This window comes from Nomia melanderi, chromosome 2 (assembly GCF_051020985.1).
Source record: "Nomia melanderi isolate GNS246 chromosome 2, iyNomMela1, whole genome shotgun sequence".
NCBI classification, from domain to species: Eukaryota; Metazoa; Arthropoda; class Insecta; order Hymenoptera; family Halictidae; genus Nomia; species Nomia melanderi.
Genome location: NC_135000.1, coordinates 30,480,532 through 30,501,631, shown reverse-complemented (window position 1 = coordinate 30,501,631; position 21,100 = coordinate 30,480,532). Strand labels below are relative to the sequence as shown.

General features: G+C 42.5%; 1 protein-coding gene and 1 long non-coding RNA gene across 6 annotated transcripts in view; one reads left to right on the top strand and one right to left on the bottom strand.

Moving 5' to 3' along the window:
• The window catches only part of LOC143174191 (uncharacterized), a 57,180-nt gene extending 41,144 nt beyond the window's left edge, over positions 1-16,036 (bottom strand). The window contains exons 1-2 of the long non-coding RNA XR_012997942.1: positions 15,954-16,036; positions 15,612-15,673 (exon numbers count right to left, since the gene is read on the bottom strand). This is a non-coding gene — a long non-coding RNA (uncharacterized LOC143174191). The remainder of the gene's footprint in view (positions 1-15,611; positions 15,674-15,953) is intronic.
• Positions 6,383-16,565, top strand: LOC116429922 (sodium channel protein Nach-like). Of its 5 annotated transcripts, none has more exons than XM_076364420.1 (12): positions 6,392-6,487; positions 7,204-7,505; positions 10,204-10,346; positions 11,034-11,097; positions 11,756-11,930; positions 12,008-12,147; positions 12,224-12,281; positions 14,271-14,550; positions 14,628-14,681; positions 15,099-15,261; positions 15,346-15,446; positions 16,201-16,565. In XM_076364420.1, the coding sequence occupies exons 2-12, from the start codon at positions 7,312-7,314 to the stop codon at positions 16,419-16,421; spliced, it is 1,593 nt and encodes a 530-aa protein (XP_076220535.1). In that variant the 5' UTR covers positions 6,392-6,487; positions 7,204-7,311; the 3' UTR covers positions 16,422-16,565. The 5 variants fall into 5 exon arrangements, with proteins under 5 accessions (XP_076220537.1, XP_076220535.1, XP_076220534.1 ...); XM_076364419.1 differs by having other exon boundaries at positions 12,224-12,344; positions 14,256-14,550; XM_076364421.1 differs by lacking the exon at positions 11,034-11,097 and having other exon boundaries at positions 10,204-10,329; positions 12,224-12,344; positions 14,256-14,550.
• Positions 16,566-21,100: the final 4,535 nt, after the last annotated feature.

Below are 21,100 nucleotides of genomic sequence, written 5' to 3'. Positions count from 1 at the left end.
TATTAATTTTGTGGCAAACGCGATGGAAAAGTTTCCGTGTTCCTTCCATTCCTTTCCGCGGGACAATCGAATATCGAATTCGATCGCGTGTCGAATGAAATCCGCCGGCATCCCGATTGCGTATAAATATTAATTGCAATAAACTCCTGTCCTCCACCTCGTAGCGTTACAATAATCCAGGAGTGAAACAATGGAGATTTAATTCTCATCGATCCGTGATTAGAGAATTCATCAGCGATTCAACTTTCAACGATTATCTCGCGAACATCGGCACAAAGAAATTCGTTTCGTTAACTAATTAATCACTTCCCATAAACTGCAATACAAATATTCCCTAGCATTTTAGAAAGTTTCATACGAGCAATTAATAATTCAATATAAACCACTCTTATCGACGAGCAAATCAACCGATTATTCAAGTAACCAAAAGATTGCGATTTTCAGAAAAAGAATCAATGAAAATAGCCAGAAATAATACTATCGCTATTTTATAAATGCACATTCCAGTCGTTGAAGTAATATACTCCACAACCCTCTCCCAACAGCGTTAAAAATTTACATACTCCGCTTTGATAAAAGTTTCAATCTTTCGCGGAGCGTGCAACCTGCCGCGCGAGCCTCATCGGAGAACAATATTTTCGTGATTATCTCTCGGAAGCCGCAATTCGAGTCTTAATCACCGTGGAAAATATGAGCCGCGAGGCGAGGAAGCAATTTCGGCGCTCAAAGCAGTCGTCGGCCTCCAATTTGTACCCTCAAAGTGACGACGCGTCGGTGTCGGGGCTTTTGCCGACGGTATTGTTATGAAACTCGATCGTTCCGACGCGATCGCGCGGCGTCGGCCGATGAAGGGGGCGGCCGAGGAGGAATCGACACGCGGCCCGAAGATGAATTTCATCGCGGACGAGCGATCTATCGACGCGAATTGCCCGGAGTTCGGCAGAGCCCCGCGGAGAGCGCTTTGTGGGAATAGATATTGATATCTCCTAATTGTTGGCCCCGAGTATGGCGACCGGGCTCGCCGCTACTAGACGAAAGTCGGCCATTACTCGACAGCTTCTGTAATCCTCTTACAGTCGCCCTTGTTGCTGAATCGTATTCCGGGGCAATTCACGCGGTCCGCAATGAATTCTCGGAACAACGGACGTGTCACGTCGAAGAGAACAATAGGCGAAGTGTGTGAAATGTCTGTGATTCTTTGCGCTGATCGTTAATTAAATTAGTGCTTCGATTTCTGAGATGTGTATGAATGAATCTGTATGATTATGGGAAGAGTTTAATGACGTATAAAATGAATGGCCGTAGACCTAATGAATTTTCAGAACGACGGAAGTATCATGTCGAAGAGAACAATGTAATTCTCCGTGCTGATTGTTAATTAAAATCTGTATGATTATGGGAAGAGTTTAATGATGTATAAAATGAATGGCCGTAGATTTAATGAATTTTGAGAACGACGGAAGTATGTCGAAGAGAACAATAGGCGAAGTATGTATAAAATGTCTGTACTTCGTTAATGAAGGAGTTCTAATGATTACGACCAAAACTGTAATCGAATACATGTGATTGTTAGAATCCCTATATCCTGGTTTATGGTATAAAATATCAGTTATTTGTTAATTGGAGAGTGTTAATTATCCTGCAGAAAATTGTGGCTGTTTGAATACCTTGCGTCCTGCTTTGCAGCGTAAAATACACCTAGTCCGTTAATTGAAGGGTTCTATTTACTCTAAAGAACATTGTAAATGGACACTATGTTTTGCTTCGTCTTTCGCAACCTTTGTTCCTATTTTCATTTCCTACTGGCACAGAATTCTAAGCTATACAAGAATCCAAGCGATTTATTGTGCGGTTATATTATCACGTAATCATCAAGCTGTTTTAATTTAAGAATCCTATTAAACCCAGAATAAAGGCTTCGTTCGAGCAACCCCCTCGATTCACCGAAACTAGTTCATATCTGTTATAAGCGTAAACAATTCCTACTCTAGTTAATAGCAACTCAATCGAAATTTACAGCGCCAGAAACGCTCGCAATTATCGCAGCAATTAACAGAGCCAGCGGACGATTACGTGTAACAACATTTCCCCCCCGGTGAATCGCGATTCTCCGCTAGATCTCGAGTTGATTTTTGATTACGGCGCGCGGAATCGCCGACAATGGACACCGTGAAACTAATCAACGCTCGCGCGACGCGTCGCCAGTTCAATTTTCAAGTGTTCCGACGCTAATTGCCTCCGCCAGGAACGCTCCCATGGTCGATTGATTCGGTAGACGCGTTCTATTCTACCGGATCCTCGGTACCAACGTGTCCGTTGAAAGGGAAACAAACAAAACAAAAAAAAAAAAAAAAAAAATCGAACGAATTCCACTGGAACGGCAACAAAATGCGATAGCCCGGTAACAGGTTTATCAAACAAGCGAGCGGTCCGCGCGTTATTATTCTGAAACAGAGCAGAAATGGGGAAATTACATCGTCCCGCCGCGCGGTATCGAGCTCCGCGATCGAATCGATCTCCGCGTGTTCCGCGGCGTTACTTTCATTCAATTTTTGCCGTTCCAACGGCTGTCTTTTTCGCGAGCGTTCTACGGGCAACAGAGCGAAAACAGGAACGAGTTTCGGATGCCACAGGGAATCTTCGGCAAAGACAAAGAATGGCACGGATAAAGGAAAATTATTGATGTGAGAATCTCAAAGGAACATTACCGCGCTCCAATTAATACTTTCGCGGGAGAATTTCAAAAGGATCGCAATGTTCGACCGAGTAAGATCGCAAAGGTATTTTACAGGCGAATTGAGCGGCGACGTCGCTTTCGTTTTTAATTATTCTTTGCTTCCTTGTACCTTTCCGGGCGCAATAACGTTCTGATATTGTTAACACTATTGCATTCCTTCGGATCTTTTTATTTAAATCGCTCGGTTATTCCAGAGAATTTTTTAATTTAATTTTATTTACTTCCCTTGCGTACATATTCAGATTCTCCAAATTCTATACGATGTATATGAATAGATTTGATAAACCGAATGATGATTTTCACGGAAAGATCCAGATGCTTTCCACGAGTACTAATGGGAACAATGAATTCACCGGATAAACGTCTCGCGTTCCTCGCGGATAAGGCTGAACGCTGAACCGAAGAAACGAGCGCACGGCACGAGCGCTCGCGGACAGTTACATTGATTACCGCAAAGCTGCGCGGGCCAACAAAGGGTTATGGGCAGCCGTACAGTCCCTGTTCCGTGAATTATCGCCTGGTCTAATCTGATATCCAGTCAGCGTTCCGCGGCAACAAAGCGTCCACGGGCTGGTATTAATTATTGATTTTAGCCCCGCTTTAATTCGCGCCAGTGGCACGAGCATTGTCCGATCAGACGCGGTCCGCTCTCTCCATGGAAATATCCGTTGGAATAGTTTCAAGTATTTAACGATTATCCGCGGAAATGGCCGCGAATTGTTTTCGTTCCCGGCATTGTCCCGCTGCGAACAACGCGCGGATCGTTCTGTCGTTTTTTGCTTGATCAGCGAAGTATTTCAGAGATTGCACCAGCGAGAAGTGGTATAAGTCGGACAATGGTCAGCCGTGGCAATGAAAACGGCGAATAAAATGGAGAAAAATCGGTTTAATCGGTACTTACATTCAACGATTATGTTTTGTAAATTGTTTACGAAGTGTCGGAGGTTCAACGCTCTTCACAGATGAAGTGGTTCGGGACGGATATCGATCAGACGTTAACTAACAGAATTAATTACGTAAAGCAGACGAGATGCGAGCGATTACCACACGAAGTCGATGATCATGTTCCTGAGTTTTGCACGGGACAGAGTTCAATGTACTTTACAGATGAAGTAGAATACGCAAGCAACTGGTCAGCCACGGTAATCGAATCGAACACGCAAAGCAAATGGAAATGAATCAGTTATCAAACTGGCTGATTACATTTGTCGAACGTTGTGTAAGATAGGGTTCTGTGTACTTTACGGATGAAGTAGAATAGGTCGGGTAATGGTCAGCCGTGGCAGTTGGATCGATCACGCTAAGTAGACGGGAGAGAATGAAAATCGCGATACAGGTGTCAAGCTGTGCGTTAAGTGGAAGTTCAATTTTCTTTAAGCGCAGTGGGTAAGAGAATGATCAAAGAATGATTCAACTGGAATTGAATCGATCGTGCACGTAGAGAGAGTCGAATGGAGATATTGATTGTTCGAGCTGTGTATGAGCAGTCGACGTTAAATTTTCTTCAGAGTTTAAGTAGAATAGGTAAAGCAGTGATCAGACGTGACAATTGTACCAATGGTACAACAGACAGATATTAATCAAAATATCAATAACATCAAGCCCGTTTAGCGGCGCACGTATCAACGAGATGTACATTACGGAATACTAGATACACAGGAGTTCCATTGAATATTCTACTGGAAGTAGCACAAGCCAGATATAGCGCGGCAAGTTTGCAATCCGACTGTAACCCCGACCGAAACAATAAACAAAACTATCCCCAGTGAATGTTATATTTTAATGAAGCTAAGCATTATGTACGATACATAATTTACGCAAATTGCATTATGCACAACGAACTAACCGGGGGCTATTAAATACAGGGTGTTCCAAAACCGCACAGGGAAACGGTTAATGTAATTCGCTCTACAAACGAAACCGGGGAGAATTAGAGCCCGCGCAGTGAACGCGCTATCAAAATGAGATCACTGATAGAACGTTTTATAACCAGGCGTTCGTAAAGCTTGATATCGTCGAACACTGAACCACATCTTAACACTAGAACTACCGAGCATTTAATGCGATTAATATGCAATTCCTATGAAAACTGTAACAATAGATTATTTTCAGTTTCTTCGGCACTCATTATAGTACTGAAATGAAACTATTTATTTTGAAAATCGTTTCGAAATTTCAGTGCTTCGAAGATATCAATAATTGCTAAACGAGAAAATCGAAACCAGTCATTTTGACTTACGGTAGTTCTAGTGTTGACAACAAACTGTACCATCAATTCAAATTTCAAAGCTACACATTATCATCTACAAAAAATTACAAAATCCCGAATCAACCGAGATCCTAGAACCTCGCGTCGCCGATCGAGCAGTCGAGACCAACGAGATTTGTAATGCTAACACAATTAAATGTCTCTTTCGAACGTCTAATTCCAAGCAACGTACTTGCGACGCGCCAAACGAAATTTCCCCGACAGCCGGCTCGCAATTTTCCAAGAAAAGACGATTACGGCGCAGCATCCCCGAAAGCACCCGAAATTCCGGAGGGCCCAAAAACAGCGGAGTTCAGGCGGGTCGGGCGGCAGCGAGCGATGAACACGAAGGGCGAACACGAAGGTAAAACGGTCGAGTATGGAGATTCGATTAACGTCGTGTAAACTTGATCCAATTTACGTGCACTAGCCGGTTACTAGCTCGTGTCGGGTACTGGAAGGTAGCAGTCGGCGGGCGCGCACGTACACACACGAACAGCGCGGACACTGTCGTCCCTTTCCGTGTAGTCGCGACCGACGAGCGACGCATTTTCATAACGGGACACGTACGCAACACGCTTCGAACGATGTAGCGTGAGGTACCGGCTCGGATTAGCGGGTAAACGGATACGAGAGCCGGCGCGGCGGCTCGGAATCATTCTAGTCACGAAGCCGCCGGCTGATGAAGTTCTGAAGTTTTACGATCTTAATAACAGGGCGCGGGGAGGTTCAAGGGCACTTCGGCTGCCCCGGCGAATCTACATCACCGGGCGCAGTCACTTGTTGAGTTAAATTTCCTGTTTTTATGCGCTGCGACCGGCTACGGTGCGGACGAAACCGAAAAATTCGACTACTCGTGTAACGAAATTGAAGCAATTCGTTAGCAATGTGTCGCTAACTACTGTATAAAATGACTTTCAGTTGAAAAATCAACGTTTTGTGCGAATATATTCCGTTTCTCTGTTTATATCACGTTTGAATAGAATCAATATAAGAAGAGATACCTCCGAGAAATTAAAATTCTGCGTTGAAGCTTCAATAAACATGGATTATTCCATAATATAATGCTTCAACTAGAGAATTATTTATGTGACAAGTAATCTTACATCCAACAACATGTTTTCCTACACTGAATGTCAGAGCGCAGCGTACGATATAGACGCGTCGTCCTCAGTTGAATAATAACAACACGGACAACCGTGATCGAATGATTATAGTGTTGCGACAGCGAAGCCAAGGAATTGACCGTGCGTGAGATAAGAGAGGCGTATCGGTGACCAAACGACGCGCGATAAGCGATCTTCTTCGCGTTGCTCGGCCGATGGGCGTAATACGCGGAACAGGACTGTGGTCGTTTCACGATCCCCGTCGTTGCAACGTGCAGTCGTCGAGGAAATCCTGATGGGGGATCGTCGCGTAACCGCCAGCTATACGACCGCCATTGTGCGTTTGCTCATCGGGGCTCGGGAGCTGAGTCTATTTCGCGTTTCTTTTGATACGAGGTATCGGTTTCCGTTGGGACTACGATTTTCCAATCCCCTTCTCTACTTAATTAGTTTCTGTCGTTGCATTGCGCAGTAGAAGAAACGCGAATCTATGAATAAGTGATGTTACGCGTCGACTATTCTTATTTAATACAGTAACTTAATACTGCGAACTTCTGTGATATCGGAGAGTATTTAATTCTCGAATTAGCAATCGAAATTTCACTCACAGTTAACACCTCTCTACGCTTTAAGGAGAATTGGTGAATCCATTCTCAAATCAATTCTACCCAATAGAATACATCTGTGATCCAAAGGAAAAATAACTACAGAAATCTTCATAGAAACACTCAATAATATCAGTAACGAAACAATTCTTCACAAAAGAAACACAACACAATAAATCTGTGATCTAAAGGAAAAATAACTACTACATAAATCTTTATAGAAACACTCAATAACATCAGTAACGAAACAATTCTTCACAAAGGAAACACGACACGATAAAACCTTGCCACTAGCACCTATTACAACCGGAAAAACACGAAAACCAACAAATTATCAAGCAGCAAAGACCGCGTTCGCAATATTCCCGAATCAGCTCGATCGCAATTAAACGCTCGACCCGATTAATCTGGATCGGCGGAATCCGAGCGGCTTTCCTTTTTCTGGAGGCAGTCGCGGGTATTATTTCGATGAACAACCGCGGCTAATTAGAGTCCCGATCTCCGTAGGATTTGCGGCGCGTACGCAGGCTATAACCCGGAATTCCCATCCCGAAATCCGGCATTCCGGCCGGCGCGTTCTCGTTACGCGGAACGACGGCTACAAAGAACAGGGAAATGCCGGCCGCGCGGCCGCAACACAAGGGAAAACTCGCCGTTTCGTACGGACGGGCCGAGCCGGTTACACGCAAACGCTCCGCGCAATCAAGCTGCTTTCAAACATTAATAAAATACTTCAAGCTCTACTGCAGGCATTCCAGTATGATGGGCCTCAAGTACCTCGTGGAAGATCGGGCTACGTGGACCGCGAGGTAAATTGAAATTTCCGCGAACGGATATATCCGCGGGCCGCGATGGTTGCGGTTCGCGCCCTCGCCGCCCGAGAATCGCGCCAGCAATTCGTCCCTGTTAGAATGATGACGGTACCGTGTAAAGGGAATTTCGACCATTAACGGAGAGGTGACACTCGGTATATTATAGCTAATGTAACCAATGATTTGTATTAATGCATCGATACGTGACATATTGGAATCACGCAGCTTCGTTTCTTAACCAGTTAACCGTGGAATTTAGTTGGAAAAACCTCTCGTTGTGCGCGCAATAAAATAAAAAAATGGAGCGTGCATTCATCGAACGCAGGATGAATGCGCGTAGAGTATATTTTAATGGAAGATCAAGGCGAAACAAAGAAGAATTACATGTTTATGTGAAAAAATAAAGAATTCATCGCTTAAAGTTAACTGGTTAATTTATGCATGATTTCTTATTAGTTTCAAAGAATGTCTTATTGGTAAATGTTGAATATTTCTAGCGAAAAAGTTTCGACTGCACAGAGTTAGCGATTCTGTTGGAACGTTGCGGAAGAGAAAAGTAACAGACTGTTAATATTTGAAACTAGAGCATTCAAGACAAGCACCGCTTGCAAGTTAGTCTTTCGACGGTTAATCAGAGCAACAGATATTTCTATTTCCAGGAAAAAATTCCCGAGTTTTTTCCAGCGAGCGAGTCGTAGCTTCTGGAATTAAAGTTAGCGAACCGTGGTACCAAGTTCCAGGAGATTAGAGCTCAGAAAAACCTAGTCCGAACGCGTGTAATTCTTCTCGAGCCTTTGGATACACAATCATAAATCTCGTCGTATCTTACGGTAGGAAACACACGCTAGCAGTGTCCTTTATATGTCGTAGGGTGCTTATAAGACTTGATTAACCCCGACCTAAATTTCATTGAACTCAATGAAAATAATTTGCCTCGTTACAGATGCATTGTTATCAATACATTTATTCCAACTTGCAGGACACACAAAAATAATTAAGAACCACCAATTACACCTTCAAATTCTACAAACTAGACAAATTTCTAATTTTCTATTCCAACGTTTCTCATTGAAATCTTCTCGTGAAATTAATCCTAAAAACAATTCGATCTTACAACACGCGTATTCCACATTCTAATTCTCAGCTCTATTCGGTTAAATAATTAAATTGTTACAGAGAATACTGTGTATATTAACAATACAATTCAATTGTATATAAAATAAAAGATACTCGCGTATTATACTGACCACTTTCGTTTCCTAACTAAAGATTATGTCTTAGTTAGTATTTATTCAATAGCACATTATTAATATCTTATCATTACCATAGTCATTACTCTTATATAATTACCAGCATTATATTTTTTAAATACAAAGATAGTTCATAAAAGACCTAAACAATAAATAAAATTCATATAAATCTAATGCCTCTGATATTACATTTTTCACAAGGATTCCCGCGAAGCAATGTTACGGTCCGCGACAGAACCATCGAAGCATCGATCTATAGCTCGCGATACGCAGACAATGGCCGCGATTAATCGCGAAGCGCGGGCGGCGCGCTTATAACGCGGGATTCGGTAGTAAACGAGTTTCTCATTTCCCGCGGAATAAAAGTAGTCCGGCTTTACGGGCGGGTTTTAAGTATTATTTTTTACGGGCGGGCCGCGTTTGCAATCAGCCGTGCTTAATGGCGGCCGAACGTGTTTTACGCTCTTCGGAAAAGGAGCGTCGCCCGCTTTTTAAAACCATTCCCCGCGCCGTCCGGCGACCGCCCATTTTTACGAGAATTTATAATATAAAAATTTGATTAAACCGTTCGACACGGTGACGAGCATTGTACAGTCGTTCGCGAAAGTCCGCGGGCACCCGGCGAGCCTCAAACGTTCCATGAAAGTCTCTTCAAATTTTACGAACATCCGTTCGGTCGCCGATGTTTCAGACCGAGGATAGACTGTAGGGAATGGCGGTGTTGCTTGGAATCGATTGTCGGGAGAACAGCGAAATCGAGGAGCCAGCTAGCGATCAAATTTACTGCATATTCGTCAATGTTTCAGATTGTGTACAGGTCGTAGAAAATGGCGGCGTTGCTTGGAATCGATCGTCGAGAGACTAGAGAAATCGAACAAGATGGCGATAAAATTTATTGCACACTCGTGAATGGTATGTCGTGCACAGGACTTCTTCGTGTAATTGCTACAGTGTTAATAGTATCCTTGATTCAGTTTAATCGATTCCCATAACTAAACGGTGCATTTTTCTGTATTTATAGAAAACTAAAAAACTCAAAATTTGAATACAAGATGGTTTTCTACAATATTTACTAAAAGAACCATTTCCCATCGTAATCCTACTTTCTGAAACTGAAAACCTAGAAACGCACGAATATCCACAATCCACAAACAACTGTAGATTTCCTGCTTACGTTTCTCTTCGAAACGCGTCCATATCAGAGCAAACAAAAACCCGGTGATTTATTCAAAATCCGTGGAAATATTCATAAAAGCATCGATACCCATCGACGGTCGAAAACACTTGCTCTTTTGCCGGAATATTCGGAATATACGTCGAACGGTTACGCAGGCGGATTCGAGTGTTTCCGGCGAGTATTTCGGGAAACTCATTTCACGGTGTATATTTCCTCTCTGCGAGCGTCCCCGAGCCTCCGCTCCTTTCATCGGGATATTTTTTTCCAGGATCCTCTGGACTGTCATGTACGGGTTCACCGTATGGATGGTGTACACTTACGTTTCCACGATTTACCGCGAGTACATTCACACGCCTATAACGACCACGCCGGAGTCGGACTATTTTCCCACCGAGTACGTGGAATTCCCCGGTAAATATTCCCCGGGCATGATAATTTCGCTTCGTACCCTCAACAGCTTGGGATTACTTGGGATTGGACCGCGGATGTTTATGCAGATTCGCGTGTTCTCCTTTTCCACCTTCCTTTTTTCCCCCCGCTTTCTTCTATTTCGTTCCTTCCCCGTGGCCGCGAGTGCATTTACAGGAATGAAGCGAAATAAAAACTTATTCCCACCCCCGACGGCCGGGCCGTTCCCATCGCGGGGAAACGGTTTTATTAAATTCAACGGGACGAGGGACGGGGGAGTCTAATTAAACGGCATTACCGGAGCAAATGATTCCAGATTACGGCCAATCAGAACTTTCGATTGGTTTTTAAGCCTTCGCGTTGACGCATCGGGCAACTAGACCGCGGCCGGTTTATTCGCGTTCACGTTTTTACCGGCGGCTGCCGGGAACAGGAACAATTCGAGTCGTTAAAGTTTCTGGTAAACCGAGGATGAAACGAAACCGATCGTTGCGTTAGTCATTAGGAAATAGAAACGATGATCGATGCGTTTGAATTGGTTGTTTGATGTTTTTCGATGTTTAATTACCGCGGTAATTGGAGTTGACGTTTTCTTCGATTAATATTGGTTTTCTAAGCGCTGTTGGGCGAGCGAAGTGATATATGGAGCGTTTTATTTGCTAAATTTTAATTGATCCGTTGGATTTTCAGCGGTGGCGATATGCAGTGTCAACAGAATAAGTCGACGGAAGGCGATCGGTTTCGCAAATGACGTGTGAGGAACGGTTAAATATTTCAGAGAAGACGTTCGCAGAGATAGGAAGCGACCGGTGTTTTCATAGACGGTCTGATGTATCGATTTCGTCACGCGGTAGATAATTTCAATAATTGCGCTTCGACACTGTGACCGTTTCAGCCGCTATCTAATCACTCTAATAACCACAGCGTACGCGCTCGTCGTCGCTTCACGACGCGAACCTGTTCATTGTTTCGAAATAGATGGTTCTCGCAGTTATTGATTCGCACTACGCTTTAATGAACGCGAACATGTGCGAGATAAATAACAGTCCGATGAGTTTATTAAATATTCAATTATTCGGTGAGATGAAGTGTAGGACTACGAATGTTTAATTATGCAGCAACTGGAATTTCCGGTAGAAAATTCTGCGATGTCAGTAATATTAGCAATACAAATTTTTGAACCTTTGTATTTTTCAATTTCCCAGTTTTCAAATTGTTCAATTCTCTTATTCGTTAATTTTCCAGCTTTCAAATTGTCAAATTCTCTAATTTTCTAATGCTCTAATCTCGAAGTTTCAAAAACAATTCATATTCATATCTCTGCAGCAGTCGACACGTCTCCACTCGAGGATAGTTTAAATGTAGCGCAACGAATGCTGTTTAATTTCTCAAAGAATTAAATGTGTGGGCAGATATAACTCGAAAGTTACGAACTTCACTGTCAACGAAATAATCAGCGCGATCCAGATGCTCGGCCATATGTACGACCCATATTTCAATGGGGACGACGACGGGGAGGCTGCAATCACTGAAATCCTGACACGATACTACGGTGTACCCTACGACCTAGCTGGGATAATGGGAGACGTGAGTAGAACCGAAATTTTATCAAGACCCTAAGCACCTGTCGCTTTCTTCTTGGATGTATTCATTGAAAAAACTAGTTGACGCCGAGATGCGAGGATCTGCTAGTCACTTGCGCGTTTCACAACGAGGAGAAACATTGTATGGAGTATTTCGAGGTCAGGAGAACGCACAATGGATTCTGTTGCACTTTCAATTACATTCCTGGTTACAAACAGAAGTAAGTTTCGTTTACATGTTCTCTAGTGTATTCTATTGGAGATGAATTTGTTACGAACATCGATATTTTGGGACAGACAGGGAAATCAAGAAGTAAAACTCGTGAAGCGCGTGGGCTTAAGATATGGTTTATCGGTGGGTCTGAATCCAATGCTGGATGACTACTTCTATTCTATACTACCTATCACTGGCTTCAAGGTAATATCCATTAACAACAATCAAGTTCTCTTAATTCTATTAAAACCTTGATTTAAACTCTCTAATCTCGTAAATAACTTCTTTGCGTCCCATTGATCACAGAATAACAGGCAATTTCATAGATTCTTAAATCAACTATCAATATTTTCTTCTAACGAAAACGAATTTTCCTGCATTTCAATATGGAACTAGAAATAATCAGAAATGCACTAATTATGAGCTCATCGTAAGACTACGTACTACATAAACATAAATATACACATTCGTTGCCACAATATCGACGCAGAAGCTATTTTATTCTGTTAAATACATAACAAACAAACTCCTCGACTCACTCATTACCTCCCGCATCAACGAAGAATCATTTCGCCTCTCTCGTAACCGTATACAGTTACGATTCCATTGCCCTTAATCACTATACTTTTTCAAGTCCGGTCATCAACGATTATTGCGTTTTGTAGTGCGAACGTCCGCCAGCAAAAAAGACCGTAAAAGTCATTAGCAGCGGGAGCCGGCCGTTCCGTTTTACATTGTAAAAAGCTTCGGCCCCCGGAAAAGCGGTGGCAACGTGCGAGTGGTTTAACAATTCTGAGCATGCGGCCCAAGACGGTTGTGAACGCGGTCCAATAAAAAAATCAGAAGCCTGTAAACTCGATGGGACTGCGACTAGAAGGTCCATTAACACTTTGACTGCCAAGTAAACTCTCATCGAAACTTCTATACAGTCGAACCAGTTGTCTCAATGAAGCAGAAATTAAAAAGCCAAGATTCTTCGCAATTTGAAATTTTGTAAAGAATTTTCAATAAAAAGTGTCACCCAAATTTGGGTGACGTGGCAGTCAAAGTGTTGACGGTACTAGAAATGCAAGTTAAACATAGTATTAACGCTAGAACCATCAGTGAAAATGATTCACCGCAAGTAGTATGATTTTCCCATGTGAAACTGAGTGACTCAGGATCGCCTCTCGAGGTCAAAGGGTTAATTTACGTGCGGCCCATCACGACCAGTCTTCTTCGAACGAAGCGCAGGAAAGTTAAAAGCTTGGGCAATTGATTTGTTCAAGCTCGGTTTACCGCGTGATCATTTCCATCGCGTGTTCTCCGATGTTAACGCGATCAGGGTAAGTTGCGCGAAAAATAGAAGGCCCCGAAGGAGAATAAATTCTTTTACCGGCCGCGTTTCATTCAGGGGCGGCGCGGTCCGATGAAATAAATCGTAATCGCGTTCACCGTCAAAGGTTCTCCGTCCGCCTCCAGACGGAGCGTTTCCAACGCGTGAATGAACGCACGCGGAAAAAGAAAGACGCCAGCATCGCGAACGTTTCATCGCGCCATCCCTTTGAACCTGGAGAACACCGGCTGCAGGTTTTCAGGGAAATCTACGCAACCATCGGTAGATTTTCCGCGTCATTACGCTCGCTGTAATCCGATATCGCCGTGGATTTGTATGGAAAGGCTTGTCTTTCGGCTGTTTTACGCTATATCGCATGGTGAATTCGATGCTGTCGCGATTAAACGACATACGAGTTGACAGTGAAAAGTATTCGCGTGAGAATGGAAGGAGGTGATTCAATGAAGAAAAGATTTTCACTTCAATTCCTCTTTGTATTCGATAGGATTGCTATTAACGGTACATTAAGTAGAAGATAACGTTTATCTTCTGCAGAATGGAATAGAGATGATTAAACGTCACTGAAGTCAATAAGGGTCTCAATCAAATTTCGTGGAAATGATTAGAATCTCGATGAATCGAGTATTAGTTTCCGTGATATAAATGATTCATAGCCTTGATCAAACTGGAGCTCAATCATTCAGATTCTTGGATTGTATCTCGAAACATGTATGATCGAATTTTATGAGTATATTTTGAAAAGGAAGTCGTAAAATTGAATCGAACACGATTTCTTTCAGGTGACAATATTTCAGCCCCGCGATTACCCGGATGTAAGCAGTGGCGGCATGTCGGAGTTTCTACTCGCGCCTCAGACACGGAAGTATGTGAAACTACGAGCGGTAGGTCAGACCAGCTCTCATACAATTCGATCTTATCCCCTCTGTCAACGTAAGTGCCTATTCCACGACGAGAAGCGTACGATCTTCGAATCGTATTCGGCCAGCGATTGCATCCTCGTCTGCAAGATAGACGATATTTGGCAGTTTTGCAAGTGCAAGCTGTTCTTTCATCCACAGCCTATCGGGAATCAAGGTGAGCAAAGGAATCATAACGGTTCATTCATTTCGATTGTTTCAATGAATTTCAAATCGTTCTGTGTCTTTGTGTAGCCTATAATAGGACCTGCATAATGGAAGACATGCCTTGTTTGAGAAGATACGCAAGTGAGTCGTTAATTGAGTCGCTCAGAAGTCAATTCCATTAAGTCAATTTTTTGATATCTCCTAATTCTAAATTTTAATGGAATAAACAATATTCTTTTTAGTTACTCAAGGATTCACTCGTTTCTTCGTTTTCTCTAGATTGGACAGCTCTTCTCTTTATAGCTTCCCAATATGTTGTATAATTATTTCAGAAGCCAAACCATGAATTTTCTCAATTTCTGTTGTCTAGACTGAACCACACTGGCTTCTAAGTGACTCATTCCAATTTACTGCTTTCTTAGACCTACTTGTTTGGGGATCTATTAGTGGTTTAATATTAAAATGTTTTTTAATCGAGTAATTTACTATGGTTCACATAATAGACTAAAAGAATGATAGTAGTTTATCAAGGAACGCGCGTCATTTTTCTAATCCTAGACAAGACACGTTACCTCGTGCCATACCGGGACAAGAATCTGGTGCGCCTGGTAAAGAAAAATGAAACGCTGTTTTGCCACGCGTGTTACCCGGAGTGCGATGACCTAATTTACGAAGTCTCGGGCCATATAAATTCCTTTCAACTGGAGTTAGACAGATTCTAGTAAGTGTAACATTATATTTAATGGATTTTTAATATCGACTTATTGGAACATTGCGCTGTGAATTACGTTCGAACATTTTCCAGCGATAATATAACGGGTTACACTACGCTGGATATATTCTTCGCTAATACCAACACGGTGTACTTGAGACAAAGGAGGAGTTACGAATGGTACGACTATTTAAGTGAGTGTAATCAAGAATTTCTTATATCTTTAGCAGATTATTAATTATTGGAAACAGTTTACTCGAATATTCTTCCCTCGCTTCGTATAATTAAAATGTATGTAAATTCATGTTGATTACCTGAAACAATGCATGCAAAATATTTCAAAAAGATGCTTCACTTACCGTTACAACGTTCGAAGCACGCATGCGCAGGAGTGTTTCGTTTGAAGAAGAGTCTTCCATAGCTAAGAAAAGAAATTATAAATAAAATCTTTCTCTCTCGCATGTATTTATATCGGAAGATTCGCATTAGACTCGATTGAAAAATAATTCTCAAGTATTATTTCATTTTAACTTGATATTTTATCATAATTTCGATGATTCCCACGCTCAGAGCCAAAAGAGAGGTTAAGAAGTGCATCAGAAAGTTTACAGCGAATTTAACGATTTTAATTTGCTCGTTATATAGGTTATGAATATGTAATCGGTACATTATACATAAAAGAAACGGATGCAATACGATACCTAGGTCACAGTTGACGTTGAATGCAATTAACTTCGATAAATTCACAGACAATTTGAATCCACGTTCCTTACACTACGTAGCGTCCTTAAGTGCTGAGTTGCGCATGCGCGTTGGCGCCGCATTTGCAAGGCGCGCGAATATTTAAAGCTTGAAAAGTGTGCCCGAAGTTTTGGAAGAATTATAAATACATATATTTTCTTATTTCACTGAAACTTCCTCGATACTATTATAAATAATATTTTACAGGTGACATAGGCGGCATTTGCGGGTTTTTCCTCGGTTGCAGCCTCATCAGCATAGTCGAAATCATTTATTATTTCCTCCTGTTTCTAATGGAGCTTCTGATGCCACCGTCTGAACCGGAAACAGAGGAGGAAGCTGGAACTCCGCGTAAACAGCTTCCGATGCAAAGTCTCTATTTCAACGAGCTGCTTCCGCGGCCGAGGACTGTGCAAGAAGATTTTTAACGATATCGGAACCCGCATTAAAGTAAACAGTTTTACTTACCTATGACACTTATTCACCGCTTAGAGCGCAATAAATTTAATCACATAGAAAAGTGTAGCATTGAAACGTGTTCCATAAATCACTTATCTTCTACGATGAACCGTTAAACAGTTTTGGAATTGTATTGCACGAAATCAATAAATTGATTTGAAACTGTACAAGATTGCGATTGAGACGTCCTAAAAATAGGCCACGATACACGTTGAATTACGAGATACAGGCTCGACGCTGAGAAGATTAGAGATTTCTTTCGGTTTCTGTGAAAATGTACCAAACAGCGATTCACCGGAATGAAAAATATGTCGCAGTTCGCAAGACAAACGGAAATAGCGACCATTTTCCTTTCGCTGGGCTCCGATCAAAGTTTGTTCCCGCGGACGGGACTGCCGCCGATAAAAATCGCGGACATTGGCCCGCGATGTTCGACAAATTTCAGTTTTCCAGGAACGATTTGCTAAAAGTCAGTTCTGGACGCTAGCCGCGGGAAACGTATAAGTTAGAGCCGGAGGAAGGAATGCAGTCTCGAACAGTTTCTGCAACTTTTTCCTTTCGACGTGGAAGAGTATAATGTGTCACGAGGCGATCGATGGTACGCAAAATCAAGATGGCGCAGCGTGTTATAAGTTAGCTGTGTTCGACGAGTATACACGTCGCTTTGAAAGTCAAAGTAATGCAAACTTCTTTAACAATGAACTATCGTTTATTTATTACTTCTTCAGTATAATATTTCAGTACAATATGTCATGCGCATTTGTCCATTTGGTGTGCGTAAAATTCATTGTTTGATTTTACTTATATTAAAACAGTTACAAGTAAATTCCCCAGGTAACAGATTAATGAGACACACTGAGCAGCTGGTGACATCGATACTAGAGGTAATGAGTCTCGCGAGAGCAGAGGTCAGGGAAAATGGAGTCATCAAGAATCTGCAGGCAGCAATAATCTTCAGTGGTAGGACATCGAGCATCTGATGTTCTCTGGTGTCCAGCTATATCGCGTCCCCTGCAAAAACAGATTCGCTAATCGAAGCAAGAAACGGTGGACAATCAGCGTAACGTTTCGTATAATGCGTCGTTGAATCCTCGTTACACGGTAATTCCGAGTGAATGTAAATTATCGTGTTCACTGGATGGAACGTTTGGAACCGTTACTTTCCATTAGTCGATACTTAATAAGAATTTATTATATATAATTATACTGCGAACAAGTAACGCGTATCCATGAAAACGTCCATTTCTAGAGGTCCAGATTCCAGAGGTAAAACTCAAAGACGACTGTCTAGTGTCAACGGAAGATGAATTAAAAAAAATGGAATATTTAATTTAAATTTTTGAGCCAGCGACAACTTTTTAACCCTCGCGCAATCAGAGGACCCGCACGAAACTCCGTGCAAAGTAATTCGCATTTCCGTCCCCGTGGATCGCGCGTCTAACGCGGGAGTGGTCTCAAATTTGATTGTACTAGCCGAAGCGCAAGATGCGCCGGTTATCTTCCGGCGTGTACACAATGCCGTCGTTTTGTTTGCTCATACGAAAATTCTTGAACGCCGCCGGAGTACGGAAAGTTCGGATTGCATCGGGGAAAATTGCGGAGGGGAACTCGTCCCGCGATATTCCGCCGGTGAGCCCGCGCCGCGCGAGCGCGAGCGTCTCGGAGCGGTTTCGGGATCGAATGCGAGCGAAACTTTGCGTATCACCGACGGGATCCTTTCCTGATTGACGGAAACCTGGCCTTGTCGACTGACGGGACGAACGGAATATACTTGAACTCGATCGGGCGCAAAGGAAAGTATAAAAGTGGGATCGACGAAATTGGAATTCAGGAATTTTATTAAAGAACCGTTTCGCTTTAAGTTTCGTCGTTTATTTTAGTAAAGATGAAATTGAAATTATTTTTATCTTATATTAAGATTGATTAGTAATTAGCGAATAGGTACATCTAAAAGATAAGATCACAAGTTGCTCAGAAAGTTACAGCATTCGAAATCTGTCACGATTTATTCCAACAGAAACTAAAAACTTATTTCTATTCTTCCATTACACAGAATAATTAGTAAAGAGAGATACCTAAGAGATAGCAAAACGTTCGCGGACTCTTATCGAGTGAATTTTCGAACAACTGGGGTATCTAGTCCGTTAACTTCGACATCGAGCACACCGGCCACCTCCTCCGGCCGGCCGATAAATTATGAATACACATACTTCGCGAGTTTCGCGGACAAAATCTGAATATCGACATACCCCGCCGCACGAACTTTTCAATATTCAAATTAGCCAACAGATCTCCGGCATCTTTGCGGAGCATTCTCGAAGTAGAACAGGTGTTGCGACTCCTGGAGAAGAAGTGAAGCACACTCCGCGGCATGTAGGTCAGTTCCCCATATCCATCGACCTTCTTCCGGAACACGAGCGGCCGCGATTGTTGCAAATTTAGCAAAGTTTAAGGGTCCATCGATTCGATCCGGTAAATCGGTGCCACGGCGAACGGTGAAATATTTGCCCGGGCCGGCGCACGACGGTCGGACATCGAGCCGGAAGGGTATCTGGCTTCGAAAGGGGCAATAAAAGAACAAATGGCGTCTAGAATTGGACGCTACTTAAACGGTACGTTTAATTTCATTCTTTCGAGCGAACCCCGGGAAAAGTCGGCGATTCCTTTCCTTCCCTCTCCGCTCCGTGCCGCCCCGAGAATCCTTTTTGTGCACCGATACGTCGCTTCTTGGATTTCTAGTCAGCAACAGCGGTATTGAATTTGATCGAGGAGTGTCCCTTTGATGTTCGCGGCTCGTTCTCTTGATTCCGTATCCTGCGGATTCTCTTGGGTCAGCGGAAACAATACGGCGCGGTAACTGGAGCTTTAAATCTTTATAATTGACTGTGGACTCTCGACTGATTGGGAGCTGGTTAAATGAAAATTTCAATGGAATGGAAGAAATTGTTAGTACTCTTTACTTGGGAGAAACGTTCGATCGAATAGGTAGCTTCTAGTTCTTATATGGATGAAATACTCGATAGAGGTACTTTGACATTAGAACTAGCGTACTAGACAAAATGGCTGGTTTCGGTTCGCTCGTTTCGCAGTTATTGATATCTTCGAAGCATCGAATATTCGAAATGATCTTGGAAATAAATAGTTTCACTTGAATATTATAATGGATATCTGAAGAAACCAAAGATAATTACAATTTCTATAGGGATTAGTAGTTCTAGTGTTAACTCATTAGTATGACATGTGATGGATTAACGAACTGCAGAAATTCCTTTCACATTTTCCTTTTATCCCCTGAGTACATAGGTTTCACAGAAAGTTCGCAGCCCATCCAATATTTCCGAATTAATGGAATTCGTTCGTATAATTAACAAAGAGTGACGCTACTCGTTACAAACGCGATCAAAGGGAGAATTTCGCCGGCGTAGCCGTCAACGATTTGTCGAAACCCAGTCGTTCGTTCCACGTGATCCCTCGGCCCGGAAACACCTGCGGCGAATTCGGAAGACTGGCCGTCGAACAGAACTAATGTTGCGGGGCAATTTGTAACGTGGCCGATTCAGAACGTGAGACGGCAGATCCGTCGCGTCACAGGCCAGATAAATTACTTTGTTTTGGCGAGGAAGAACCACAGCCTCGGGCACGCCGGGCATCGATATCAACGACTGATGAGTTATCCCTCGCAGCCCTTCGTTCGCGTGCATCTGGTAAAGCTTCGGAGCTTCGAACTTGCCCACGGCTATCCACGGATTCTGGATTGCTGGGATTTAGGAGCCTACGAATAGGATTCGGATGCAATAAGTTTGGCTTTGCCGGTGGACGAAGGATTCTTTAATGATTATTTTAACCCTTAACCCTTTGCGGTCCGAAGTGCTCTTGGTTTCTCACTTTGAGGTTCACGTCGACGTTGGTTCATTCGATTACAGCTCAATATGACGCTCTATTTATTTATTCGAGAATATTTGGGAGTCATCGAAATGTTACCTTTAAATGGCACAATTGTCATACTACAAATAAATATAGAAAAAATTGTTAAAACAGGTAGGGGTTCCCATAAAATCCAGTCCAATGGCCTGTATATGGCGACAAACATAATTTTATTATTTTAATCACTGTTATTGTTGTAACATTTACGATTAACACGTTGAGTATAGTGCTAGCTCGCTTCCGTGAATTTCTTTCTATCTGTTATCCATTTGTATTGTTCTATTCCAGTCGGTTAAGGATTAAACGGTTATTGAAAAGTTGGGATCGCTAGACGTCGAACAAAAGGAAGAATAGAATTCGAGATTGTAGAATCGATCGTAGCTTGATTCAGCGATTTAGTGTCACACGCGTGCGAACCTAGTCTACTGAATCCATAATCTACGTCAAGTGGTTTGGTAATTGTCTCTAGAAATCTGAAGTGCCTTCGATAAACGAGTAAACTCGTTCGTCAACACTGTGATGGAAATTTCAGAAGCTTTCAGTAAACGAGACGTTTATTAATTAACGCAATGACACTTTTGGCAGATCCGAAGCAGGAACGCAGGACTGAATCGTAAACAATTCATCCGTCTGCTTGTTTCGGGCAGCCAATATTTCGCGGCGATTATATCCCGATAAATCCGGATAACAGAAGAGCGCTAAACGGTTGCCGCGGTTCTAAGCA